General features: G+C 46.5%; 1 protein-coding gene across 2 annotated transcripts in view; it reads left to right on the plus strand.

The window, feature by feature from the left end:
* Positions 1-24,721, plus strand: part of STK24 (serine/threonine kinase 24) — a 126,009-nt gene that overhangs the window by 73,696 nt on the left and 27,592 nt on the right. For both annotated transcript variants that reach the window (XM_060636816.3, XM_060636815.3), the window contains exon 3: positions 16,394-16,450. In XM_060636816.3, the coding sequence (XP_060492799.1) occupies positions 16,394-16,450 (57 nt within the window). The remainder of the gene's footprint in view (positions 1-16,393; positions 16,451-24,721) is intronic.

Genomic DNA, 24,721 nt, shown 5'->3' on the forward strand with positions numbered 1-24,721 from the left:
GGGCAGCTTTTTCCTTGGGCAGTGGCCTCCTGTCCTCTTTGATATGCTGTCACACTGCTTTTTTTCCATGAGAATTCCCTTTCTCTGAGCAATAAACAAAAGCTTTTTCTTTGTGACTCAAATAGAATTTTAACAGTTCTCTTTTCCACTTTTGCTGCCTTGTCGAGGTTGGGAGATCATCCGTGTTGATTCCGGAAGTCCTCTCCTTGTGAGCGAGCTCGGATGTCTCCCCCTCTCCCCCTCTACCATGAGCCCGAGGCTCTGCTGCCCCTCCCCCGCTCCCTGCAGAGGGGTCCTTCCCCTGCTTTAATGGGTACCCATCTGCATGCACTGTGGTTCAGCCGAAGGGGAAGGGGCCCTCAGTGGGACAGCAGGCTCCATGCCCACGCCCACCCCCACAGGCAGCACGTGGTGGAGGCCTCCTTCCCTCTACTGCCATTTGGAAGGCATCAGCTGCATCCCCCAGAACAGCCCAGAACAGCTGCAGCTTCTGGGAGAGGGAGCAGCACATGTGTTTTCTCTGATAGTGATTCTCACTTTGCAAGTGTCCGTCCTTGCGTTTCTGGGGAAAACAGACACGGTACGTTGAGTCCCCAGTTATCAGACTCCAGGCTGATCGTGGGCAAAAACAAAACTTTTCTTTCCGGCGGATTGAACAGATCTGAAAGTAAATCTTGCTTTCAAATCACAAGGGAATACATTTCATTTTGCAATCAGTCACGGGGGAAAGTCGTAGGCTCAGTGCCAAAGATAATATAAAAGATGTGCTTTGAAATGTTTCTGAGGATGGGGACTGGATCCCTTTCTCTCTCCTGAACACACTGTCCTAGTGTAATTGAAGAAAGTCCCCGAAGACATTTGGCAGTTCCTTTTTCTGTTTTTCTATCCAGAAAGTTGAATGAATTAAAATTCCAATTAGGCTAAATATTTTGCTTCACCAAAAAAGAAACTCAACTCTGTTTTTTTGGCTAATGCTACCTATAAATTAAAATAAGTATTAATTGTATTTCTCGTTCTGTCTCAACATCCATGTTCTGCATATTTAAACTTCCATCTGGAGGATGAAAACGCAGCTGAGGCATTTAGATAAAATAATTATGCCATATGCTTTCTTTTCTAAAACTTACATATTTCTGAGTAAACTTCTAAAAAATGGTATGATATATGATATCACAGATCTTAGATTATGTAAAGCGAGGCTGTTTGGTATGTAATTAAAGGGAAGACTCATTCCCAGGGAGCTAAGTATATACTCTTTCCTCGTTCAGTAGTTCATGCAGCCCAGCAGGACTTTTAGGCATTTGAGTAAATAAAGACATCTGCTTCAAAATAAGGAAAATGGACTGTCAGAACCCATCCTTTTATTGAATCCCGCCCAGGAGGAACATATTTTGCCAGGTGCCAGCCAGAGCAACGAGGCGGGCTCTTTTGTATGAGTCTGTGATCGCGCTGTGTGCATTTTCACATGTGGCAACAGGGTCTTCCTCGTGGGGGCGGACACAGGGCTGGGGATGGGGCTGGTGCTGGTGCCGTTTCGTGCCATGGTGGGATGTGGGGGCAGAAAGCACTAGTCTGTGCCCTCAGCCGTGGGTCACCTGACCTCTGAGCCCCAGGGCTGCTCGGTGAGGGCACCTGGGATTTGCACACCTGATCCAAGCACAGCTTGAGTGTTTTCAGGAGCTCATCATTAACAAACTTGGTATAGCTTGAGAACGCATCCGTGCGTCTAATTGTTCACTCAGAACAGGACTGTGCAGAAAATAGCGATGGCTTGAAGCAGCCCACAGGTTGGAAGGAAGAAGCAGAGGCTGTACAATCAGGCACTGAAGAGACCAGCACAGTGCAGAGTCCTTTGCGTCAGAAGCCACTTGCCTTGAGGTTAAACTCCACGCATGGCAATAAGAGTCTAAATATGAACTTGAACTCCCGCATTTTAAAATACAGCATTTGTTTTTTGTGAATCTACCAAATCCATAAATTATCTTGTAACACTGAAGGCACTTCCTTAAAAATTTGCAGTACACAGTAAAGTTTTTATTCTTTCTCAGCCATACTCACCTGACTCAGTCTTGTCTCTTTGGGCTGATTCTTTGTCAAATACTCAATACGCTGAGTCTTCAGTAAAAATAATCACTGCTTTTGGGGTGCCTGGATGGCTCAGTCAAGTGCCTGACTGACTCGTGGTTTCAGCTCAGGCCATAATCTCACGGTCTGTGGGTTCAAGCCCTGAATGGGGCTCTGCATGGACGTGTTGGAGCCTGCTTGGGATTTTCTCTCTCTCGTTCGCTCTCTTTCTCTCTCCCTCTTTCTCTGCCCCCTCCCACTTAAGTGCTAGCATGCTCTCTCTCTCTCTAAGTAAACTTAAATAATTATTGCTTCTGATTTTATGGTTTTTGTGGTCGGTATTTCTGACATATGTCACATAATGGCTGCTAAGATTTTCACCTAGTGGAAGGATAATCTTGTGATTTCTAGAAATGTTTCCTTTGCAGAAGGAACACATTCATGGCATGGTTATGGCATAGAACTTGTTCAACCTGGCAGTTGATGAGCCTCGACTGTGGTGTTTGCTGTCTTATTAGGATAGATGCAAGGGAGGAAAGAGCCTTTTACCTTCCAGGGAACTTTTTTCGTGCTTCTTTTCTCTGATGTAGAATATTTGTGAATGTATATCCCTGATTACCTTGTAAGTGTCTTTAAATGTAAGCAGAATGGTTTTATTCATCTCATTACCCACGAGCATTCAGCACAGGAACTTCCTATTTGGTATCAAGTCGTGTCAACTTTGTGTTGATGGTAAAGAGAGGAATATCTCAGTACCTATCTGGGGAGACTTAACTACTAAAACACACAAACGCGCACGCACACACACGCACACACACACAGTTACAAGGCAGCCCTTTTGGAAAGAGACAACCCTGTGACATAAGCCCTAAGACGACCATTTTCAGGACTGCCCAGTGTTCTTTCCAATTTACTAAAGGATATTAGGACAAGAATTCTTCAACTGGACATGATGGAGTGGGGCATGTGAATCCCTCAAATTATAGGCAGCTGTTTTGTAAATCAGTGTATTTTCCCAGCAATCAGTTTAGAATTCACTGGTTTATAAAAGGAAACCAGTTAACCAGTTAAATATTAAGGATAGTTATATTAGATATTTTCCTCACTGCACTCCTTTAGAAATTGCTGAAGTCTGTGCATTCACTACAGTGCTTCTTGTTTGGGTCCTGCCTCAGCCAGAATACCTAGATAGTGGCCCCAGCTCCTCACCATTCTTGTCATTGGCCCGGCATCTCAACTTCTACAAGGGCAGAAGACGGATTACCTGAGCAGATAGAATTATCGGGAGAATTAAGTGAAAAACTCCATATGAAGTACCTGGCTTTGCACTAATGTGAAATGATGGTGGGGACCCTACTTCCTTGACCAGGAGGAAGACACTAGAAGTTCTCGGGGCTGTTCCTTCCTAAGGGAGCCTGTGGCTGCCCCCACTGAAAGAGAATGTGGCTGACCCGCTCTCCCCTCCTTCGCCCAATGTCGTCTGGTCACAAGGGAGTCACTGCAGGGATGGAGGAGAGCTCAGTGTCCCAGAGAGCACTGTAGATGCGGCAGGCAGGCAGGCAGGCAGGTGAGCGAATCCTGAGAGTTGGTAGGGGGGCAGGCGGTATTAGTGTGCAAGATGAAAGTGTTACATATGTGGAGACTCATACTTCATATTCATCTATTTCCAAGTGCATCTTTTATTCTTTAGAAATGACTTTTGGGGCCAGTGCCTCTCGTTAGATGACAGCTCCTCTCCCAGGCATCGCGGGCCCTGAGAGGTAGATGGATTGCCCCAGCGCTGTCCCCTTCCTGCTGCCCTCTATTCCTCGGTAGGGACCACCGCTGCTTTCCTGACCCTGACCCTGACCTCTTGCAGGTGCTGGGATTGTGTGGTGAGGTCATGAAAAGTCCCGTGCCTCAGGATGGTGCTAGAACCTACACTGTTCTTCCAAGGTTTGAAATTATTCAAAGGCAAAACCATTTGACCTCCTTGCTTGCTATCTTTATGTAGATATTAAAAAAAAAATTTTAATGTTTATTTAATTTTGAGAGAGAGGGACAGAGCAAGAGTTGGGGAGGGGCACAGAGATAGAGAGGAAGACAGAATCTGAAGCAGGCTCTAGGCTCTGAGCTGTCAGCACAGAGCCCGATGCAGGGCATGAACTGCAAAATCATGACCTGAGCCAAAGTCAGACGCTTAACCGACTGAGCCACCCAGGTGCCCCTTTATGTAGATATTTTTAGAGGAAGTTAATTGATCTATTTCTTCACCCTCCCCACCCCCACCCCCCACCAACTTTCTGCCTGTAGTTCTTGTTCTTTTTTTTTTTTTTTAATTTTTTAACATTTATTTGTTTTTGAGAGAGAGAGAGAGAGCGCACACGCGGCAGGCACAGAATCTGAAGCAGGCTCCAGGCTCTGAGCTGTCAGCACAGAGCCCGATGCGGGGCTTGAACCCAAACACTGTGAGATAATGATCTGAGCTGAAGTTGGACTTTAATTGACTGAACCACCCAGATGCCCTGTTCTTGTTCTTTCTTGAGTAAATTTTAATTCATACAAAGAAATTATCTTTTTCATTGCAGATTTTCAAATTTGCTATCATGAAATATTTTGATGTGTTTTATTTGCATTTAAAAAATTTTGTGTGGGGTGCCTGGATGGCTCAGTCAGTCGAGTGTCCAACTTGATTTCGGCTCAGGTCATAAATTTCACGGTTTGTGAGATGGTGCCCCACGTCGGGTTCTGCGCTAATGGTGTGGAGCCTGCTTGGGATTTGCTCGCTCTCTTTTTCTGTCTCTCTGCTCCTGCCCCGCTTGTGCTCTCTCTCAAAATATTTTTTTGTCTATAATTTTCTTTCTTTATTGTTATATTTGCAAATTAGTGTGAACTTGTTTTTTCTTCATTACAGTAATTGGAAGTTAACTGTCATTTAAAAAATAATTTCTCATTCTACTGTTTTCCATTGATTATACATGTACCTTTAGCTTTCTTCTTTGCCTTTCTTAGGTTAACGTTTTTCCTTCCTGGTTTGTGGGTTGAACTCTTTCAATATTTTTTTTTTTTTAATTTTTTTTGCTTGGTAATGAGAATATATTGTGCTGTTGAGTTTTCCTCTGAGTAAATTTTTGGCTGTATTGTATAGCTTTCGGTGTCCAGGCATACCTCAGAGATGCTGCGGGTTTGGTTCCAGACCACTGCAATAAAGCAAATACCGCAGTAAAGGTAGTTGAATGCATTTTTTTGGTTTGCAAGTGCATATAAAAGTTAGGCTTTAAAAAATGTTATGTTTATACTGTAGTCTACTAAGTGTGCCATAATAGCATCATGTCTAAAAAAGCAACATACTACACTTTAATTAAAAAAGGCGGACATCTGGGTGGCTAAGTCGGTCGGGTGTCTGACTTCAGCTCAGGTCATGATCTCATGGTTTGTGGGTTCGAGCCCCACATCGGGCTCTGTGCTGACAGCTCAGAGCCTGGGGCCTGTTTCAGTTTCTGTGTCCTTTCTCTCTACCCGTCCCCTGCTTGCACGCTCTCTCTTTCTCTCTCTCTCTCTCTCAAAAATTAACATTAAAAAGATTAGAAAAATACTTTATTGCTAATAAACACTAACCATCTTCTGGGTTTTCAGCAAGCTGTAATGTTTTTGTTCGTGGATGGTCTTACCTCGAATTTGATGGTGTTGATGACTGCTCACTGATCAGGGTGGCGGTTGCTGCAGGTTGGGGTGGCTGTGGCAGTTTTTTAATACAACAGTGGAGTTTGCTGCATTGATTGACTCTTCCTTTTATGAACGATTTGTTTGTAGCACGCCATGCTGTTTAATAGTATTTTACCTAATCGGAAATTTGGAAATTTGCCTCTCAAATCATGCTGCTTTGCCAACCACATACTATCCTAAATCCTCTGTAGTCATTTCAGCAATCCTCACAGCATTTTCATCAGGAATAGATTCAAGAAACCACGTTCTTTGCTCCTCCATGAAAACCAACCCCTCATCCATTAAATGAGATGGCAGCAATTCCGTCCCTTCTTCGGGCTCCTCTTTCAGTTCTGGTTCTCTTGCTGTTTCTACCACACCTGCAGTGACTCCCTCCCCTCAAGTCTTGAACCCACAGTGTCATCCATGAGGGTTGGAATCCACTTCTTCCAAACTCCAGTTTGTGTTGGTAATTTTGACTTCTTCCCGTGAATCATGAATGTTCTTAGTGGCATCTAGAATGGTGAATCCTTTCCAGGTTTTCAGTTTATTTTGCCTAGATCCATGAGAGGAGTTACTACCTTACAAACTGTATTTGATTATTAAGACTTGAAAGTCAGAACTGATCCATTCCATGGCTTCCAGAATGAATGTTGTTAACATAACATGAAAACACTATGAATCTCACTGTCCGTCTCTATCAGAGCTCTTGAGTGACCAGGTGCATCATCAGTGAGTGGTAATATTTTAAAAGGAATCTGTGTGTGTGTGTGTGTGTGTGTAGGTAGGTCTCAACAGTGGGCAAAAGTGAACCACGTTCTAAACAGATGTGTTATCACTCATGCCTGGTTGATCCATGTACAGAGGACAGCCAGAGTAGATAGCAAATTCTTAAGGGCGCTAGGATTTTCAGAATCCTGTTTTTGGAATAGTCAGTGAGCACCGGCTTCACTCTAAAGTCATCAGCTACATTAGCCCCTAACACAAGAGTCACCTTGTCCTTTGAAGCCAGCAGCGACTTCTCCTCTCTATCTATGAAGGTCCATTGTGGCATTTTCTTCCAATAGAAGGCTGTTTCATCCACATGGAAAATCTGTTGTTCGGTGCAGCACCTTCTGTAGAGATCTTAGCCTGGGTTCGGGATAACGTGCAGCTTCAACATCCGCACTTGCTGCTTCACCCGGTACTTTCATTTATGGAGACGGCCTCTTTCCTTAAACCCCATGAACTTGCCCCTGCTAGCTTCGGACTTTGCTTCTGCAGCTGCCTTACCTCTTCAGTTCTTGTAGAATTGAAGAGAGTTAGGGTCTTGCTCTGGATGAGGTTTTGGCTTAATATGGGAATGTTGTTTGTGGTTGGATCTTCTATCTGGACCGCTCAAACCTTCTCCAGACTGCTAATCAGCAGTAAGGCTGTTTTGCCCTCTTATCATTTGTGTATTCACTGGAGCAACACGTTGAATTTCCTTCGAGAGGGTTCTGTTGCATTCACGAGTTGGCTCACTGGGACAAGAGACCTAACTTTAAGCCTGTGTTGGCTTTTCACATGCTTTCTTCACTAAGCTTAATCATTTCTAGCTTTTGATTAAAAGTGAGAGATGCATGGCTCTTTCATTCATTTGAACAGTTAGAGGCCGTTGCAGGGTTATGGATTGCCCTAATGTCAATATTGTCGTGTCTCAAGGAATGGGGAGGCCAGAGGAGACTGGGAAATGGCAGGTCGGTGGAGCAGTCAGAACGCACCACATGCACTTGCTGAGCTCCTTGTCCTATGTTGGAATGTTTGATGCTCCAAAACAATGACAGTGGTAACATCACAGATCACAGACCCTCATAAGAAATAACGGTAATAATGAGAAAGTTTGAAAGATTGTGAGCATTACCAAAATGTGACACAGAGACGTGGAGGGAGCAGATGCTGTTGGAGAAATGGCGCCAATGGACCTGCTGGACGCAGGGTCCCACGGGCCTTCCGTTTGTGAGATTGCTGTATCTGCGAAGTGCCGTAAAACGAGGGATGCCTGTATGTAGTTTCCAACATCATTTTTGGCATATTCGTGGTGGTGGTGGTTTTGATTTTTTTTTCCTTTGATCTGAGGATTTGATCCAATAATTTTTAGTTGATTTGTTGTTTTTTCTTTTCTGTTTGTGCTGTTTCTGGGTTTTATTGTGCAGCCTTACTTTTAATATTTATGTGTAGGGGCCTTTCTCCCAGTTCATTCTTGTTTCCAACACTAGAGGACCCTCCTTGCTTTTGTCCTCCTTTTAGGGCCTGGAGGAGAGAAGCCTGGATTCTCACTCCTCTTCCCCTGTCCTCGTCAAGATGACCCCTTCGTGCTCCCCATGGATGTGGTGAATGATTCCCACTGCACTGTGATGGCCAGTGATCATGTCGGGTGAGCAAGGAAGGGAGTCCTGCTCACAAAGGGAGCACGAGGTGGAGAGGCTGAGCGAGGGCCCCGGGGCCTGCTGCATGCTAGGATCCGGCAAGTTCTCCTGCGCCTTTCCTAGAACAGGAGCCAGCTACAAGTGCCTTGTAGGAAGGTGGTGAGAACTGGTGGAAATAATGTAACGCATCTAGTACGGTGCCTAATGCACCTAAGATACATAGCAGGTGGTGCTGTTCCAGTCCTGCTCTAGCCAGGCAAATCACAGGCTTTCTGTCCTACAGTGTGCTTCCTGTGCAACTGTCCTGTGTTGCCTCACAGGTCTTTCTTGTTCCCTCCAAGAAGACTTCCTCCTGCTGGTCCCTGCTCTCCCCTTTAATCCGGCCAGTCTCTAGACAGTATTGACAGAAGCAATTTGCTACAGAACTTCTGTTTTGGAAATGTAAGACCTTCTTCCCTCTTGAAGCAAATTTGAGATGCTGCACTCGAGTTGGATGTGTTCGAGTACACACAGAGGATGAAGGGGACGTCATGGGAGAGTCCGCATGCTTCCCGGTGTACTGCCCTACACCGAGTTGGGTTGGTTTTCATAATGATCACCTGGGAGAACTGAAGGCCTGAGTGACCCAAGGGACTCTCCTATGATGGTAGGGTCAGTTTACTATCTAAAGTGCAATAGGGGGGTAGGGGCTGAACTTTATGAACTGGGGTAGCTTGCCCGTGTTCTTCTGAGTGCCCTTCAGGTAAAAATTTGGCAGTGTCTCACTTGTGGGGAAGAAAACCCTTTCCGCTGCTCCCTTCTTGACTAGGGAGACTGCAAATCAAAGTGGTAAAGGACAGATTCACAGGAGAAGGAGGTTTATAAGTGCGTGCACATTAAGTGATTGGAGGTGGCGGCTCATAGAGCTGACTTTGTAGGAAAAGTGGGGGTGGGGAGGACAGTGGGTTTATTTAGGAAAGACTATGGGTGTTTAGAAGAGCAAACAGGAGATAAGAAAGTTTGCGATAAGGTTTCTCTATAGACATGAATAGTCTTTCCTCCTCTGTCAGGACCAGAGTTGGGTTTTATGGGATTTGTGGTAGGTTTATGCCCTTCCTCCCTCCTGAGAGCGGACCCACCCCAAAGAGGGACTCTGAGGGCAGCCTCATTTCTCTGAAGTTGCTGCCTCGGTTAGGTAAGGGAAAGCTGGGAAGCCTTCATTCTGTACGTGTTGAATCTACAATCTTCTTCAGCTTCAAATAATCTTGACACCAGCTCCAGGGCCCGGGTGGGTCCCCACGCACTGCTTTGCTCTGTGCCGATGCTCGCCTCTTTGCTGGTCTCAGTCTCCATCTTGAACTTCAAAACCGCATTGCCAGCTGCTGATCAGCCATGTCTCCCAGAGTTTCCTGCCAGCGTCGCAGGAGTGCGAAGGGCCGTCTCTGCTTCCCTCCCCCATTCACCTAGTTGTCCTCTTGCCGACGTGTGTCTTCCTGGAGCCCTCATTCACCGGGGCTCAGAATAGTGGAGCATCTTTGATTTGCTCTTGGTGAAAGGTCATCAGTGACACTTCTAGAATGCCTATTAAGTCTGGCCCTGACCTTCCACTCTGATTGATCTTTCTTTCCTTCTCTCTCCATTTATTGTCGTGTAGGTAGTTGCTGGTTATTTTCTGCTGTCCAGAAAGTTTGGTGATTTCCCATTATTGATTAAAATGAGTCGAAACTCCCGTCAACTGGCATTCAAGGACGTTGGCCTCATTCTGGGCTGCTTTAGTGGTACAGGATCTCTTGTTGGTTCCTGACCATCTACTTCTCCTCCCCATCCGCGCCTGCTGGAAACACACGCCCTGCCACCCCTGTCCTGGGCCACCTGTCACAGTCCTTCAGAGCAGTGCAGGCACCTCTTCTCTTCTGGATCCCATCAGAACCTTCTTTTCATTCTGAGCGGCATCTCCCGAAATCCCACCGCATCTCGTGTCTCTATTGTGGTAGACACCACGGACTGTCTGATCATGGTTATTTGCCCACTTGTCTGTTATGTAAAGGTCCTTAAAGTCAGAACTCAGGTCTAACTCGTTTGTGCCGCCTCCGTGACACCGTGCGCAGGTGTCTGCATCACTTAAGAAATACTCGCATCTATGAGGCAGAGGCAGAATTACATGAGCTTTGAGGTCAGGTGCCGCGCTCTGAACCTTGAGTACCACTGGAAGGTGGCGTGAATGTCTAAAGCAAGGTAGGGCTTGGACTTAGATGCCAGTTTCACAGCCTCCCAGTGGGTGTGGTTGAAGTGGGGGCACTCTGAAGTTACTGTGGTAACAATAGCTAAAATGTGGGGGCACAGATTATGTACCAGGCACACCCCTCCAAGACGGATGTGCAGATGGGGAAATAGAGTCTCACAGCAGCCGGGGGACTGGACTCAGGGTCATAGTGCTGGTAAGGGTCAGAGGCAGGATTTAGATCCTCTCTCACCATTCTGTGTCCATGCACACCATCTTAGCAAGGAGGGTGCCTTTGCTTTAAAAACCATATTCTCAATCCCGTGTGTTCTGTGACTCCCACTTTTTTAAAGTTTATTTATTAGATGCCAGAGAAAGAAAACACATGCATGTGAGCCAGGGAGGGGCAGAGAGAGCAGGAGAGAGAGAGAATCTCAAGCAGGCTCCCAGCTGCCAGCCCAGAGCGGGACTCAGGGCTCAAACTCATGAACCGTGAGATCATGACCTTAAGTGGACACCAAGAGCTGGATGCTTAACCGACTGAGCCACCCAGGCGCCCTGACCCCAGTTGTTTTAATAAAACCTGCTGTGTTGTTGATGTCTTTGGGCTCAGCCTTTATTATGGCTCATGGATCTGGAGGCCTCTGAATGCAGTGCAGGTGCAGAGCAGAAGTTTGTTTTAGAATTCCTGCTGTAAAAATCCTGTTAGCTGAGCGGGGTCCACCCCTTCACTGCCTTGTTTTTTTTCTTTCTTTCTTTTTTTTTTTAAATTTCTTTTAATGTTTATTTATTTTTGAGACAGAGAGAGAGACAGAGTATGAACAGGGGAGGGTCAGAGAGAGAGGGAGACACAGAATCTGAAACAGGCTCCAGGCTCTGAGCTGTCAGCACAGAGCCCAACGCGGGGCTCAAACTCACTGGCCGCGAGATCATGACCTGAGCCGAAGTTGGACGCTCAACCAACTGAGCCACTCAGGCTCCCCTTCACTGCCTTGTTTTAACCTTTTTTCTGGGTATCTGAGGGTTGTTAACATGGGGAGCCCTCAGTGTGGGGACCAGCTAGGTCACTGATCAGATGCTTAGGAAGTGGTTATAAACAGTTCCGAGCAAGTTTGCCTGTAAGTGGTATCATGACTGATGTTGTGTTGACACCAAATTACTTTCTGCAAGCAGAAACTGCCTAAAGCAGACTCAAAGCCAAATGAGGAAAGTGCTGTGTTTGCGGCTCATTATGAGAGGCTAATTTTCCTAATATGTTAAAAGTTACTACATCTGAAAAAAAGTCGGAAACCCAGTAGAAAAATGGACAAAGGATATGAATAGATGGTTCACAGAAAAGAAAATAATACGTGGCTCTTCAGTATATGAATGTGTTCAAGCCACAGTAAAAGAAACTCTCCTTTTTTATTTTTTCTACTTAACGGATTCTGTCTTCATTTTCTAGGGCTGCCCTAACAAAGTAGCACAGCCCTGGTGCCTTCAGCAGAAAAATGTGTTTCCTTGCAGTTCTGGAGGCTGCAAGTCTGAGTTCAAGGCATCAATTGACAGGATTGGTCCCCTCTGAGGCCTCTCTCCTGCCTTGTAGACACCTGACTTCTCCCTTCTTCACACCGTGTGCACCTGTGTCCTGTCTTAGAAGGGCGCCAGTCACATTGGATTAGGGCCCACCCTAATGACTTGATTTTTAACTTCATTACCTGTCTAAGTACCCAGTCTCCAAATAGAGTTGACCCTTTGAACTGCTGAGGTCTGCTTACAGGCAGAGTTTTTACAGTTCTGTAAATTTATTGCCCGAATAACCTTTTCTCTAGCTTTATTGTAAGACTGCAGTGTGTACTACATGGAACATACATGTTATGTTATGCCTGTTAACAGTCACCAGTTAGTTGACTGTTCATGTTCCTGGTAAGGCTTCTAGTTAGCAGCAGGCTGTTAGGAGTGAGGTTTTTGAGGTGGATTCATGACTTCAGGAGGGTGTGTGGGAGGGTGGCACTTCCCCAGTCCCTGTGTTGTTCAGGGTTCAGCATTACAGATCTGAGGTCCTGGGGCTTAGGGCTTCAGCATATGAATTTGGGGAGGGGAGCAAAATTCAGTTTATAACAATGACAGAAAAACATTACACCTAATTGGCAAAGGAAGGAAGAAATTAGTACTCCTTTGTTGGAGGCATTATAAACTGAGACAAGTTCTTTGAATTGTAATTTGTCATTATTTGGTGAAATTCTAGGGGATTCCTTTGATCTCAAAATTTGCCTTCCAGGAACTTCTCAAAATGACAGCATGTTAGGGTTCTTCTTGACGCTTGGCTCATGACAGCAAAAGACTGGAAACAACTCAATGTTGTCACTATGGCATGTGTTAGTTATGGTTTAAGAAAAGAGGAATTTCTTTTTTTTTTTTTTTTTTAAGTTTTTTTATTTTGAGAGGCAGAGAGAGCAGAAGAGGGACAGAGGAGAGAGAGGGAGAGAGAGAATCTCAGGCAGGCTCTGTGCTGTCAGTGCATAGGCCGATGCGGGGCTTGAACCCACGCACTGTGAGATCACGTCCTGAGTTGAAACCAAGAGTCAGATGCTTAACCGACTGAGCCACCCAGGCGCCCCAAGGGGGATTTCTTGATGGACAGATAGCGAATGCTCTAAGAAGAAGCAAGGTAGAGAGCGGTGTATAGAATGTTGCCATCTGCGTAGAAGGGGAGAAAGAATTCATGGGTATTTGGGTAAAATATTTCTCTGAGGTTACACCAGATGTGGGGGTGGAGGCTGGACAGCTGGGGGCCAGGGGTGAGAGGGAAAGTTCTCAATGTATATGTTCTGGTACCTTTTAAATTTTGAATCTTGAATTTATTAGAGGAACTATTTTCTTTTGTTTAGGAGAAAATTGTATCACAAGGTCGTTTATAATTTACGTTTTTTGAGGTGGTTTTTAAAAGTTTATTTATTTATTTTTAGAGAGAGCAAGAAAGGGCACATGAGCAGGGTAGGGGCGGAGAGAGGGAGAGAGAATCCCAGGCAGGGTCTGCACTGTCAGCACAGAGCCCCACATGGGGCTTGAACTCATGAACTGTGTGGTCATGACCTGAGCCAAAACTAAGAGTCGGACGCTTAATGAATTGAGCCACCTGTGTACCCCTTGAGGTGAGTTTTAAAAAATGAAATTATTCTGATTAAAATCATTCTTGTCTTAAGAAGCTGATTTATTTTTTTCCCCCACAAGTCATGGTTTGGAAGGGCCGTGATTCCACATCTGAGCAGTGACAGTGCATGATCACTTGATCACAGAGAATGGGTCAGGTGTGTCCCTTGAACCGACCATCCTTCCTAGACATCCTTGCCTCAGAGCTTGTAGGGCAATAATTATTTTTTTTTCATTGTGGTGTAGAATGTGTATGAATCATTGTTGCAGATTTTATTTTGCTCAGATCCTCCCATGCAGAGAACTACTATTTAGTCTTGTTAATTGGGCTCTTTTGGTTTTACCAGGTTATTTTAAGGCATTTATGGGCGATGGTGTTGATAAAGCTAATAGCACTTTGTATGTGTTTAGTACCTTGAACTTTGCAAAGTGCTTTCACATTCATTATCTCATTATATTGTCAGTTGAATTGTGAGGTTTCGAAACAGAGAGATTATTACCATCTTTTTCTGGATGAAGAATTCGAAAGCTTCAGTGCCTCGCAGTGAGTGATAACCTTCGAGCTGGAGGTTTCATTCAGGGTTATAAACTGGCTCTGCTAAGAATAAGGAGAGAATTAATGGTTAGAGTTGGTGGTCCGGTCATACTTCAGGCTTATTGACATTGATCGTGTAGTTCAGGGGTTTTCAGTGGGGGTGGTTTTGGCCCCCAGAAGACATTGGTGATGTCTGGAGACATTTTAGGTTGTCAGGACTGGGGATGTGCTATTGGCCTCTAGTGGGTAGAGGGGCAAGGATGCTGCTGACCAACCCCCAGGGCTCGGGACTGTGCCCCTACCGGCTCACCCAGCCTCGAATGCCGAGGATGAGAGAGCCCTGCTGTAGTCCAGAGGCAGTGAGTATGCCCTGCCCACCACTCTCAAAGCCCGTCTTTTTTTTAATGTTTGTTTATTTATGAAGGAGAGAGAGACAGAGTGTGAGCAGGGGTGAGGCAGAGAGGGAGGGGGACACAGAATCCGAAGCGGGCTCCAGGCTCTGAGCTGTCAGCACAGAGCCTGCTGCGGGGCTCGAACTCACCAGCTGTGAGATCATGACCTGAGCTGAAGTCAGGTGCTAAACTGACTGAGCCACCCAGGCAGACCTCAAAGCCTGTCTTACCCTTCCCCCCAGCTCATCCATTTACTGCTCCCTTTTGAATGTTTCTTTTAGGGTTGGTGGAGGTCGAAATTATTGGGAATCCTGACTGATGGGCCAGGTTAAGAGACCTTTTCTGTCTTGGGTTGCGTACACGTGCGTTGGAGGCATGATGCTGCCTTCGGGGTGTGCTGCCCAAGGCGGCACAAGTTACACCTGCACCAGGGGCTTCTCTGTATCCGGAGATCTGTCCTTCACTCTGTCCCTGGTTTTCATACTATGCACAGCATCTCTGTCCTGATCCAGGTGGGGAGGTAGCACAGTTTTTCTTAGCACCCTTCTCTTCTGCTGGGAAAGAGAAACCAGCAGCTGGGGGTTCTGGTTTGGGAATTCTAGCCAGGAGGGGAGGAGCGAGGCAGAACCCACAGCTTTTAGGGCTCATCAGGACCATGGGGGAAGAGTCAGCCTACAGAAAGGGACAGTGATTGAACACCGGATGGGAGCTGTGGAGGAGAACGAGCATCCAAGGGAAGGTGGCCACTGAATGATGGCGTCGGTGGGACTGGGGGTCGCTGGTGGGAAAGGGCTGTGCTGGGTCACGCATCCCTAGAATTACTCACGGGTTCCTCGCCACCAGAGCTGTGACCAGTATCCACATCACTAGTGGGCCTTCTTGCCTGCCTGCTCGCTGTGGGTCAGCCACTGTTGACAGCAGAGGCTTGGAGAGGAAATACCTGCCTGGGTCCCTCAGGTTGTAGGAGGGCTCAGGACCCACACCCTGGTCTGGATTGTCCCCGAGCCCGGGGGGCTCCTCACCACCTCATGGATGCTCCTGTATCCAAGTGCGGTGTGGAAATTGGCTTACTTGTTGGTTTTCAAGTGAGTATCGCTTTAGGATTTGTGTTTAAAAAAAGAACTCTGGGGGCACCTGGGTGGCTCAGTAGGTTAAGTGTCTGCCTCTTGATCTCAGCCCAGGCCTTGATCTCAGGATTGTGAGTTCAAGCCCTGTGTTGGGATTCGCACTGGGTGTGAAGCCTACTTAAAAACCAACAAACAAACTCTGGAAGTCATGGGGGCCTAGTGGCTTCAGGAGAGACAAAGGGAAAAGTCACGGAGTGGACAGTGGTGAGGACACAGACACAAGCATTAGGCTGGGGCCTGCTTTCCTGGAAAGCTCCCTGAAGATTACGGTAGCCTTTGGGCTGTCGGAAATTGGCTGCCTTGCAAGGGGGTGGATGAAAGGCTGCACTGCTGTCAGTCCTCCCCTTCCCCCCAGGAGTTCTCACCTTTGCTCAGCTCCCAGGGAACCTGGGCCCTGCACATCCCAGGGCTGCAGGCAGAGATAGGGCAGGGACCTGTTCCCGCGGCTGCATGCTCTGGGCGCCTCCTAGCTGACACTGGGGTGTGCCACGTGTGACGCTGCGGTCCCTGATCCCCACATCCAGCTGTTCTTGAGGATCACCACCTGAGGTTCTTTAGAAGGGGAGCCCCCTACTCCGACCCCCGTGCCTTCCATCCGCTCCTTGAGAGATTCTGGTTCAGTAGGCCCTGAACCTGCTGCTTCTGCGTGGCTGCCGCAGGCTGGGACGAACTGGGCCAGCCCCGCCCCTGTCTGCACCGGGAGGGCTTTTTCCCTGCACGGGACTCACGTGCACGCGCTTTCTTGCTGTTACGCATTTATGAAATTTTCCAGTTCCAAGATAACAGTGAAAAATACCCTGAGGTTATTTAAAATCTTTCCTAGTTTTGCTTTTGAAAAATAATTTCCTTTTTTTGTTTTCTTTTTTCTGTAGGACACTAAATTGTGGATAATAATGGAATATCTTGGTGGAGGCTCTGCACTAGATCTAGTAAGTATCACACCTGACGCCTAAACACGCCTGAGTTCTTCTCACTAAATCTGGGCTGTAGAGATGATTGTTTTTATCCGTTTCAGTTTCCCCCTTCAGTTGCATGAAAAAGGGACCAATATATATCCTTATAACATATATTTCTGCTTCTAATAATATTACTGAAGATTTAAGGTCTGCTTTTGAAGCCAGGTGTCTTGTTTCCTGGGAAGCCAGCGCATTCGTCCATGGAAGTCATTAAGGATTTTGCTTGTCATTATCTTACATAAGAACAGTTTGTTAGCTTGTCTTCCAGAACTGGTTTTAACTTCCGTGGAGCTGATACCCCATTGCTCTTCCTTATTTCAGATGATAGTTTAGCTTCCAAAATATGTGTGTCACATTTTCATTTATAACTAATTAGAATCAGGAATTTGAAAACTTAAAAAAATTCATTTCAGGAGTAAGACAGGCAGGCAGAGGAGGATGATCACAGAACAGTGTCACGTGTCAGAGCCGTGGCCAGACCAGGCAGGAGTGCACACTTCTGTTCTCGGGTGCACACTCAGAGCCCTTGCTAGTGCTCACTGCGCATGGATGGCGGAGCCGGCCCCGCACCCGTGGTCTTGTCCCCAGCCTGGCCCGGACCTCCCGTGCCAGTAGTGGGTGCCAGCCCATGTGCAAGATAGTGGAATCTAGCGATGGGTTGACTTCCCAGCCGTGGTCTGCAGCTTGCTTCTCTTGGTAGAACATGGTCACATGTTGGCCTCTGACAAGGTGCTTACAAATAACTAGTGAATCATAAGCATTGTGTAGGTTGTCCTTGAAACACAGTATGTGCAAAACAAGTTTTTAAAAAACGGACACAGTGGTTTTAGCACTTGACATCTCGTCCCCACTGTGGTCGCGCAGTGACACCTATGTCCGTGGCACTCTTTTCTTACCTGTCCTGGAAGGGCTGATTTTTGGGTGACTGGTAGTTTCTGAGATAGGCCTCATCTACCATTTTAGTGTTAGTAGGTGGGTCCTGTCTGGTGGACGCTTGGAGGATGATAGGTCTGCCGTTCTCCCTGCCCTCAGAGGGATTGCCGGAAGAAGCTGTGTGTCAGGGGTTACAGTCTTACATAGGTTTTATCCACTAAGGAAAGAGATGTCCTGTGGTTAAAAGATTTCTTTTTTACGGTGGGAGTAGGAGTTAGTAGTTTTGGGGAAAGGTAAGCCTCTAAAACTTGATGTATCTCCAAAGGTATTATGTACCCAATTTTATAATATCATATAATGTTATAAACCATAAAAGCAGTTGGTCAGAGTAGTGTTCAAAAGGAAGTTTCCAGAAGATTTTTTTTTTAATGTTTGTTTATTTATTTTGAAGGGAGAGAGCAGGGGAGGGGCAGAGAGGAGGGAGAGAGAAAATCCCAAGCAGGTTTCGCACTGTTGGTGCAGAGTCCGACTTGGGGCTCGAACCCACAAACTACGAGATCGTGACCTGACCTGAAATCAAGAGTCAGATGTTTAACTGCCTGAGCCACCCAGGTGCCCTGCAAGAAGAAAATTTAATGTGATATCAACAATTCTGTTAAAATGAGAAAAGCAATAGAAGAGCCAGATAAACTGTTTTGACTTGCTTTGCATCTTTTCCATAAATTCACACATGACACAAAGAGCTTTTCATTTTTGACTCTTTTGGGAAATACTACAGGAATGTAGAAAATTTTCTCATTTTGTATAATTAGATTTACTGTTACCTTGAGTGCATCTCGTTTGTGACATACATGAAATTGTTTGCGAGGACTCTTCCCTCCAATGTGGAGACCTTCAGGATGGCAGTTCTGGTCTCTCAGTGCTCTGGTTTATTCATTTTTAATGCCATGGTAATTGAATTTATTTAGTGGTAACTGTCTTTGGAAATTTGAAGTCTGTGAAATTTTAGACATTACAATTGGAAGGAGGTATAGAGTTCTCCATTTAAAAAATATCTCCTATATTAGGGCTCCTGGGTGGCCCAGTTGGTTGAGGGTCCGACTCTTGATTTTGGCCCAGGTCATGATCTCATGGGTCATGGAGTTGAGGCATGCTCAGCGAGCAGCCTGCTTAAGATTCTCTTGTGCGCTCTCTCTCTAAAATTAGAAAAAAAAAAATTAAAAAATCTCCTGTAGTATCAGTCCCAGCAAACTGCCATCCACCTTCCACATTAATGGTCCTGGTGACAAGAACCAGGCACCCTTTGTTGGACATCCCTAATCATCTCATTTTAATTGATGGACACACGGAAACACTCAGAACTTTGGTGTCCCACCTACCAAATACAGCTGGACTTTGGGCCTCGTTGTGTCCAGTGGCAAAGCTTGTGGCCTTCCCTGATCCCACATGTCCTTCCTGTCCCTCTTACTTCATTGTACCTTTCTCGTATCCCCTTGCTGTTGGCATGTCCCCAACTTACAAAGATGAGGATATTTTAATAATAGGATACAAGAACTATTTTTTTGAATGTTGAAAACCATTAGGATTATTTTGAGAGGGTCTATTATTTGTTTATAAAAGATTTTAAGAATGAGAATATTGTAGCATATACAGTTTGATACCGTATAGCTGAATGTACGGATTTGGGGCATTTCTCTGAAAAATTAAGCTTTTATTAAGTGTCTCTCTCTGTTAAGAGGCATAGTGCTAATATATGTATGTGTGACTTCGGAGGAGCCCCACAGGTGGGGTGTGTGGAGGGAAAGGAGACCAGGCAAGGAGAGGGCTGTGCCACCCCCAGAGCATGAAGATCTTACTGGCTCTTTCTTCACCTTTTGCCCTCCAGATGCCTCTTGTCTCTTCACGCGCTCAGTAACTGAGTCCGCTTGGGCTGCCATAAGAAATTACACAGGCTGGGGGCTTCAACAGCAAACATCGATTTCTCATAGTTCTGGAGGCTAGGAAGTTCAAGGTCAAGGCACAGGCAGATTTGGTGTCTTATGATATGAGACAGATTTCAGCATTTGAATTTTGGGTAGAGGGGTGGACACACAGTTCAGTCCCTAACACTAATGAAAATAAGGTTTCAGTGTGGTCACAGGTATACAGCTGTCTCTCTGTTAACCCCTCCCTGTTCTTGGCCATGAGCATGTTGAAGTGTGTGTGCAGATTTTGTTTTTTGCTGTTTTACTCTGCATTGTGGTTAACAGGTCTTTTTACTTAGGCTCTGAGATATTAGTTAAATTTCTCTCATTGTATCTTTTTTTTTTTTAAGTTTATTTATTTAGAGAGTGTGTGTGAGTGTGAGCAGGGTTGGGAGGGTCGGGAGGGGGGCGGCGGACAGAGGGAGATGGAGAGAGAGAATCCCAAGCAGGCTCCACGCCCGACTCGGGGGCTCAAACCCACAAACTGTGAGATCATGACCTGAGCCTTAATCAAAAGTCAAGATCTGGACGCCCAGCCAGCTGAGCCACCAGGCACCCCACGTCGCGTTGACTCTTAATGACACTTTAGCCCGGGGCAGGAAGGTGGCCACCTGCCTTTAAGATTGCCTTTTAGTATGTCTGATAGTTAATTTTGGGGGGCTTGCTTTTAATTCTGGAATTGAGGTTCCAGGTAGAGGCCGGCTCCAGGTCAGGATGCGGGATAAAGAATTGCCTGGATGTTCCCTGGCGGGAAGTGGGGTGTTTTGGATGTAGGTAGGGAGCTGTCTGGGTGCTGAGAGGGCTTCCTCAGGTCCAGGCCACTGAGCCCTGACATACCAGCAGCGTCAGCTGTCGGAGCCCAAGAGAACTGCAGACCTGATCCTCTCTTGCTGTTCTGTACATTCAGAGGGGGCCCAAGAGAGGAAAGTGACTTTGCCCCAGGCTAAAGATGGTGGCTTCAAGACCAGGTTGAGATTTCTAGTCTGCAGCACGGCCTATAAGTAAATCTTGGGCTTTGCGGATGAGACAAATTAAAGGACACAACCGAAAGACTTCATTACTTCAGCTTTTGTTAACACAGATCTGCTCTTTGTGAATTACTGAGAGGCTGGCCCGTGCATGAACTCCCGGTCCTGTTGTCTTTGCCTGGGCATCTCTGTATCTGGTGGAAAATAAGCTGATGCTGTTGGAGCATGTGTGTCCCTTGCAGACTTCTCTTCCTCTTTCCTGGGGATGCATCCTTTTTGACTTTTGAAAAAAAATGCAATTGATTTTAACCTGTTAGAGCAGTAAAATATGGTATCTGGCATGAAGAATAATATTAGACACAATATGGCTTAGTTTTCTTTAAGTTTAATGTTATTGTTATTATTTTAAGTAACCTCTACACCCAGTGTAGGGCTCGAACTCACGACCCTGAGATCGAGTCGCATGCTCTTCCCACTGAGCCAGCCAGGTGTCCCCAATGTAGCTTAGTTTTTAAGAGTCATGAATGTTAGAGTAAAATAGGCATATGCTTTATTTTGAATGCATATGTGTGAAAGTGTTCAACCTGTTGAATTTTTTTTAATTTGAAAGATAATTAAATAATAAATTGAAATTAAATGTTTGTAGGATCCTAAGCAGACTCTGCGCAGACAGCAGAGTCTGATGTGGGGCCCAAACCCATGAACCGTGAGATCACGTCCTGATAGATCATGTCCTGATGGAAGCCCTAGAAGCCACTGTGAGAAAACGCTGGGTTCTAGTTTGAAAACCAGTAAATGTAGATAATTTCTCAAGCTCCATCTTCTTCTGGGGTGCCGTGACTCGTGAATGTAATGGGTATCATGCAGTTAAAGACTTTGTAACTTAAAACGGGATAGGTTTCGAGTGAATTCAGTTTCCATTCAGATAATATTTGTTGTGTGCCTGCCACGTGTCAGGCGTTGTGCTAGCCCCTGGGAGTTAGTGCAGTGGACGAGGCAGAAGGCAGTCCCACTGGCCCGGAGCCGTGCTCTAATGGGAGAAGACGGCTTGTTATATTGTATGTGGGAAAGTGCCATCAGGGGAAGAAAGCCAGGTGGGGTGGATTGGGAGGATCGGTGTGAGGATTAGGCCCGGACGGCCAGAGCCCGGAAGATCTGTAGGTGGTTAGGTCAGTCTGTGCTGCAGGAGAGCATCAGGGATGGGCTTGGAGTCTAATGAAGAAGGAACTGTGCTCCACAAAGTAGTCGCTCTATCAGGCACACGTGTTTGACAAACTTAAAAATGAATATGCAACATGATTTTATTTTACTTTAATTTTTTAAATATTTATTTGTGAGCAAATAAATATTTGCACTCCGACTCTGTGCAGACAGCAGAGAGCCTGATGCGGGGCTCGAACCCATGTACCGTGAGATCCTGTCCTGAGCCGAAGTCGGACCCTCGACTGACTGAGCCACCCAGGCACCCCATGCAACACGGTTTTAAACGATCAGATGGTGTATTCATTAGTGTTAGGCCGAGCTGCTGTTGTAGTGGTCCCCAAACAGCATCTCACACAAGAGAGAAAAGTACAGTTGACCTTTTAACAACATGGGTTTTAAATGCACATGTCCACTTACATGCCGATTTTTCTTCCTAGACAGGACAGTACTGTAAATGTATTTTCTCTTCCTTACGATTTTCTTACTACCATTTTCTCTGGCTTACTTTATTGTAAGAATACAGTACATGATACACAGAACATACAAAATGTGTGTTAAGGGACTGTATGTTATTATTAAGGCTTCCAGGCAACAGTAGTTAAGATTTTGGGGAGACCAAAGCTGTATGCCGATTTTCAAGTACACAGGGGCCGGTGCCCCTAAACCCTACTTTGTTCAAGGGTCAACTCTCTTTCCGTCACTGGGCTCCAGTCCACATGGTCATCAGGGCCCTGCCCTGGAGGGTAGCTCTGCCATCTGTTACCCATGGCTTCCTGTGTCTTTGGTCACTGTCTTCTCTGGCTGCCAGTGTTTTCAGGGCCAAGACCAGGAAGGGGCAGTCGCTTCTGTGCATATTCCACGGGTGAGAACTTAGTCACCCGGCCAAGCCTGCTGAGCTGCTGCAGGAGCTGGCACGTGTGGCCTTGTTGGGTGGCCGTGTGCCTGGCAAATCATCTCTGTTGGAGTGGAGACGGGAGAACAGACCTGGGGGAGAGGGAGTTCAAAGTCACCCAGAGATGAGACTCCCAGAGTTTTTTCCTGGGAGTCTTTCTTTTATAAAGATTATGTGAAGAGTGCGCAGTCCTCCTACTGAGAGAGAGCACCTTGTTTATATTGCTTGGACATGTTAATGGTGGAGGGTGCTAATCTAGGACTCTGAGAACTTAGCCGGGCCTTCCCCACCAGTGAAGAACTCTGGTGCAGAGAACAGCCGAATACCTTTTACAGCGAACTTTGACACCATCGATCCTCTCCCTGTAAATAGACCGTCTCTCTTTGTCCCCTTCCCCCACTGCCCCCCCGCCCATGGCATATAAATCATTGGTGGGTAGTGTTTAGGTCAGATTTAAAAGGGCATGGCCAGACACACATTAGTCAGAGAGCCAGCTCCTAATGATTCAGGGAAAGATTTTTAAATTAGTTTTCTCTGTTCTTCTTATCTCCCCTTGGTGGTGACACCAGGCGACTTTGCTGTTTCTTTCCTGAGACTTGATAACAGAAGGGAGGTGGTGGTTACCTCCAAGTGGCACCAAATGTTACTGATTACCTGCTTGGGTAGATACCTGCCGGAGGAGGGAATGGAACCCATGCTCTGAGGTGGGGTTTTGCAGGACTGGGTTACCCTTGTACATTGCGGTGCATTCCAGGCCAGCAGCCCTGCCTTCCCTGCCGTGTTCTCCCGGGTTACCAGAAAAGTGCCTTTTCCTCTTTTTGAGTCTTAAAAATGTGTCTGACCCGTGAAGACTCAAATATATGTGGAGAAGACAGACCAGGCAGGGTTTTCAGATTGTGTTCTTTGGAACAGTAGTTCTGATGTGTATTTCTTGAAAATAAGACTCTTGGCCAGATAATTGTGGGGGAAAATTAGGTTCCGTGGAACAAAGTATGCAGCATGCTACCTTCGTCTGAGGTAATCTTTGGCAATCGTAATTAGAAATTGGGGGGCACCTCGGTGGCTCAGTCTCTTAAGCGGCCGACTCTTGATTTAAGCTCAGGTCATGTTCTCATGGTCGTGAGATTGAGCCCTTCATCGGGCTCTGTGCTTAACAGTGCAGAGCCGGCTTGGGATTCTCTCTCTCTGCCCCTCCCTCACTCTCACTCACTCTCTCAAAATAAAGGAAAATAAAATAGAAAAAGGAGATTGGGATCCTCCTTGGCAGGTTAGTTGACCCACGAGTGTGACCTCCCAGCGTGTAACACGCGGTAGGACCAGAGCGACCGGCGCGTCGTCCTGTTCGTGCATTGTGCACGGGGGACTGCCGAGGGGGACGGCTCGGTCCGGGCACGCGGCTGCCACTGCCAGAGTCCCCTGAGGCCCGCGGGTTAGGAGAGGCAGCCTGGCTGCCCCCCACCTTCCCTCTTTCATGCACGCAAGGGGGGTTCCCGGAGCCTCCAGCGGGGCCTGCAGCAGGGGCGGCCCAGCTCGCCCGATGGCTGGAAAGCAGCGCCAGTGGGAGTCCAGCCATCATGAAGGGAAATGGGGAGCCTCACTTGCCCCCATCTTGGGCGCCATCTAACAGCTGTTCGGTTACCATCATCCTGCAAAGGCCCTGAGACACGTCTGAGAAAGGGTACGTGTGTCTGTTGGAACGCTGCTCTAGAGAGGGTCTTAGCTGCCCTTCCCTTTGGATTAAAGCACATCTCTCTCTCTCTGTGTCTTTTTTTTTTTTTTTTTTTTTTTTTGAGTGAATCTGTCAGCTTTAGAATTCCTTCACCTGTTTTTGTTTTTTTTAGTTTTTTGTTATTTTTAAGGTTATTTATTTTGAGGGAGAGAGAGAGAGGGAGGGAGGGAGAGAGAGAGTCAGTCCCAAGCAGGCTCCATGCTGTCAGCACAGACCCCAACACAGGGCTTGATCCCACGAACCCTGAGCTCACGACCTGAGCCGAAATCAAGAATCAGACCCTCAACTTACTGAACCACCCAGGCGCCCCACTGTTTTTGTTTTTGTTTTTGGTTTTTTTGAGTGTAGTTGACACACGATGTTACGTTAGTTTCAGGCGTACATCATAGCGATTTGACCAGCGTGTTCCATACGCTGTACTCCCCGCACATGTGGCCACCATCTGGCAAAGTACATCACTGTTGCAACACCACTGAGTGCGTTCCCTGCGCCGTGGCTTTTATCCTTGTGGCATACATTCATTCCACACCTGGAATCCTGTCCCTCCCTCGCCCCTTCACCGTCTTGCCCAGCACTCCCTCCTCCGGCAGTCACTAGTTTGTTCTTTGTATTTAC

The sequence above is a fragment of the Panthera onca genome, chromosome A1 (assembly GCF_046562875.1).
Source record: "Panthera onca isolate mPanOnc1 chromosome A1, mPanOnc1 haplotype 2, whole genome shotgun sequence".
Taxonomy (NCBI): Eukaryota; Metazoa; Chordata; class Mammalia; order Carnivora; family Felidae; genus Panthera; species Panthera onca.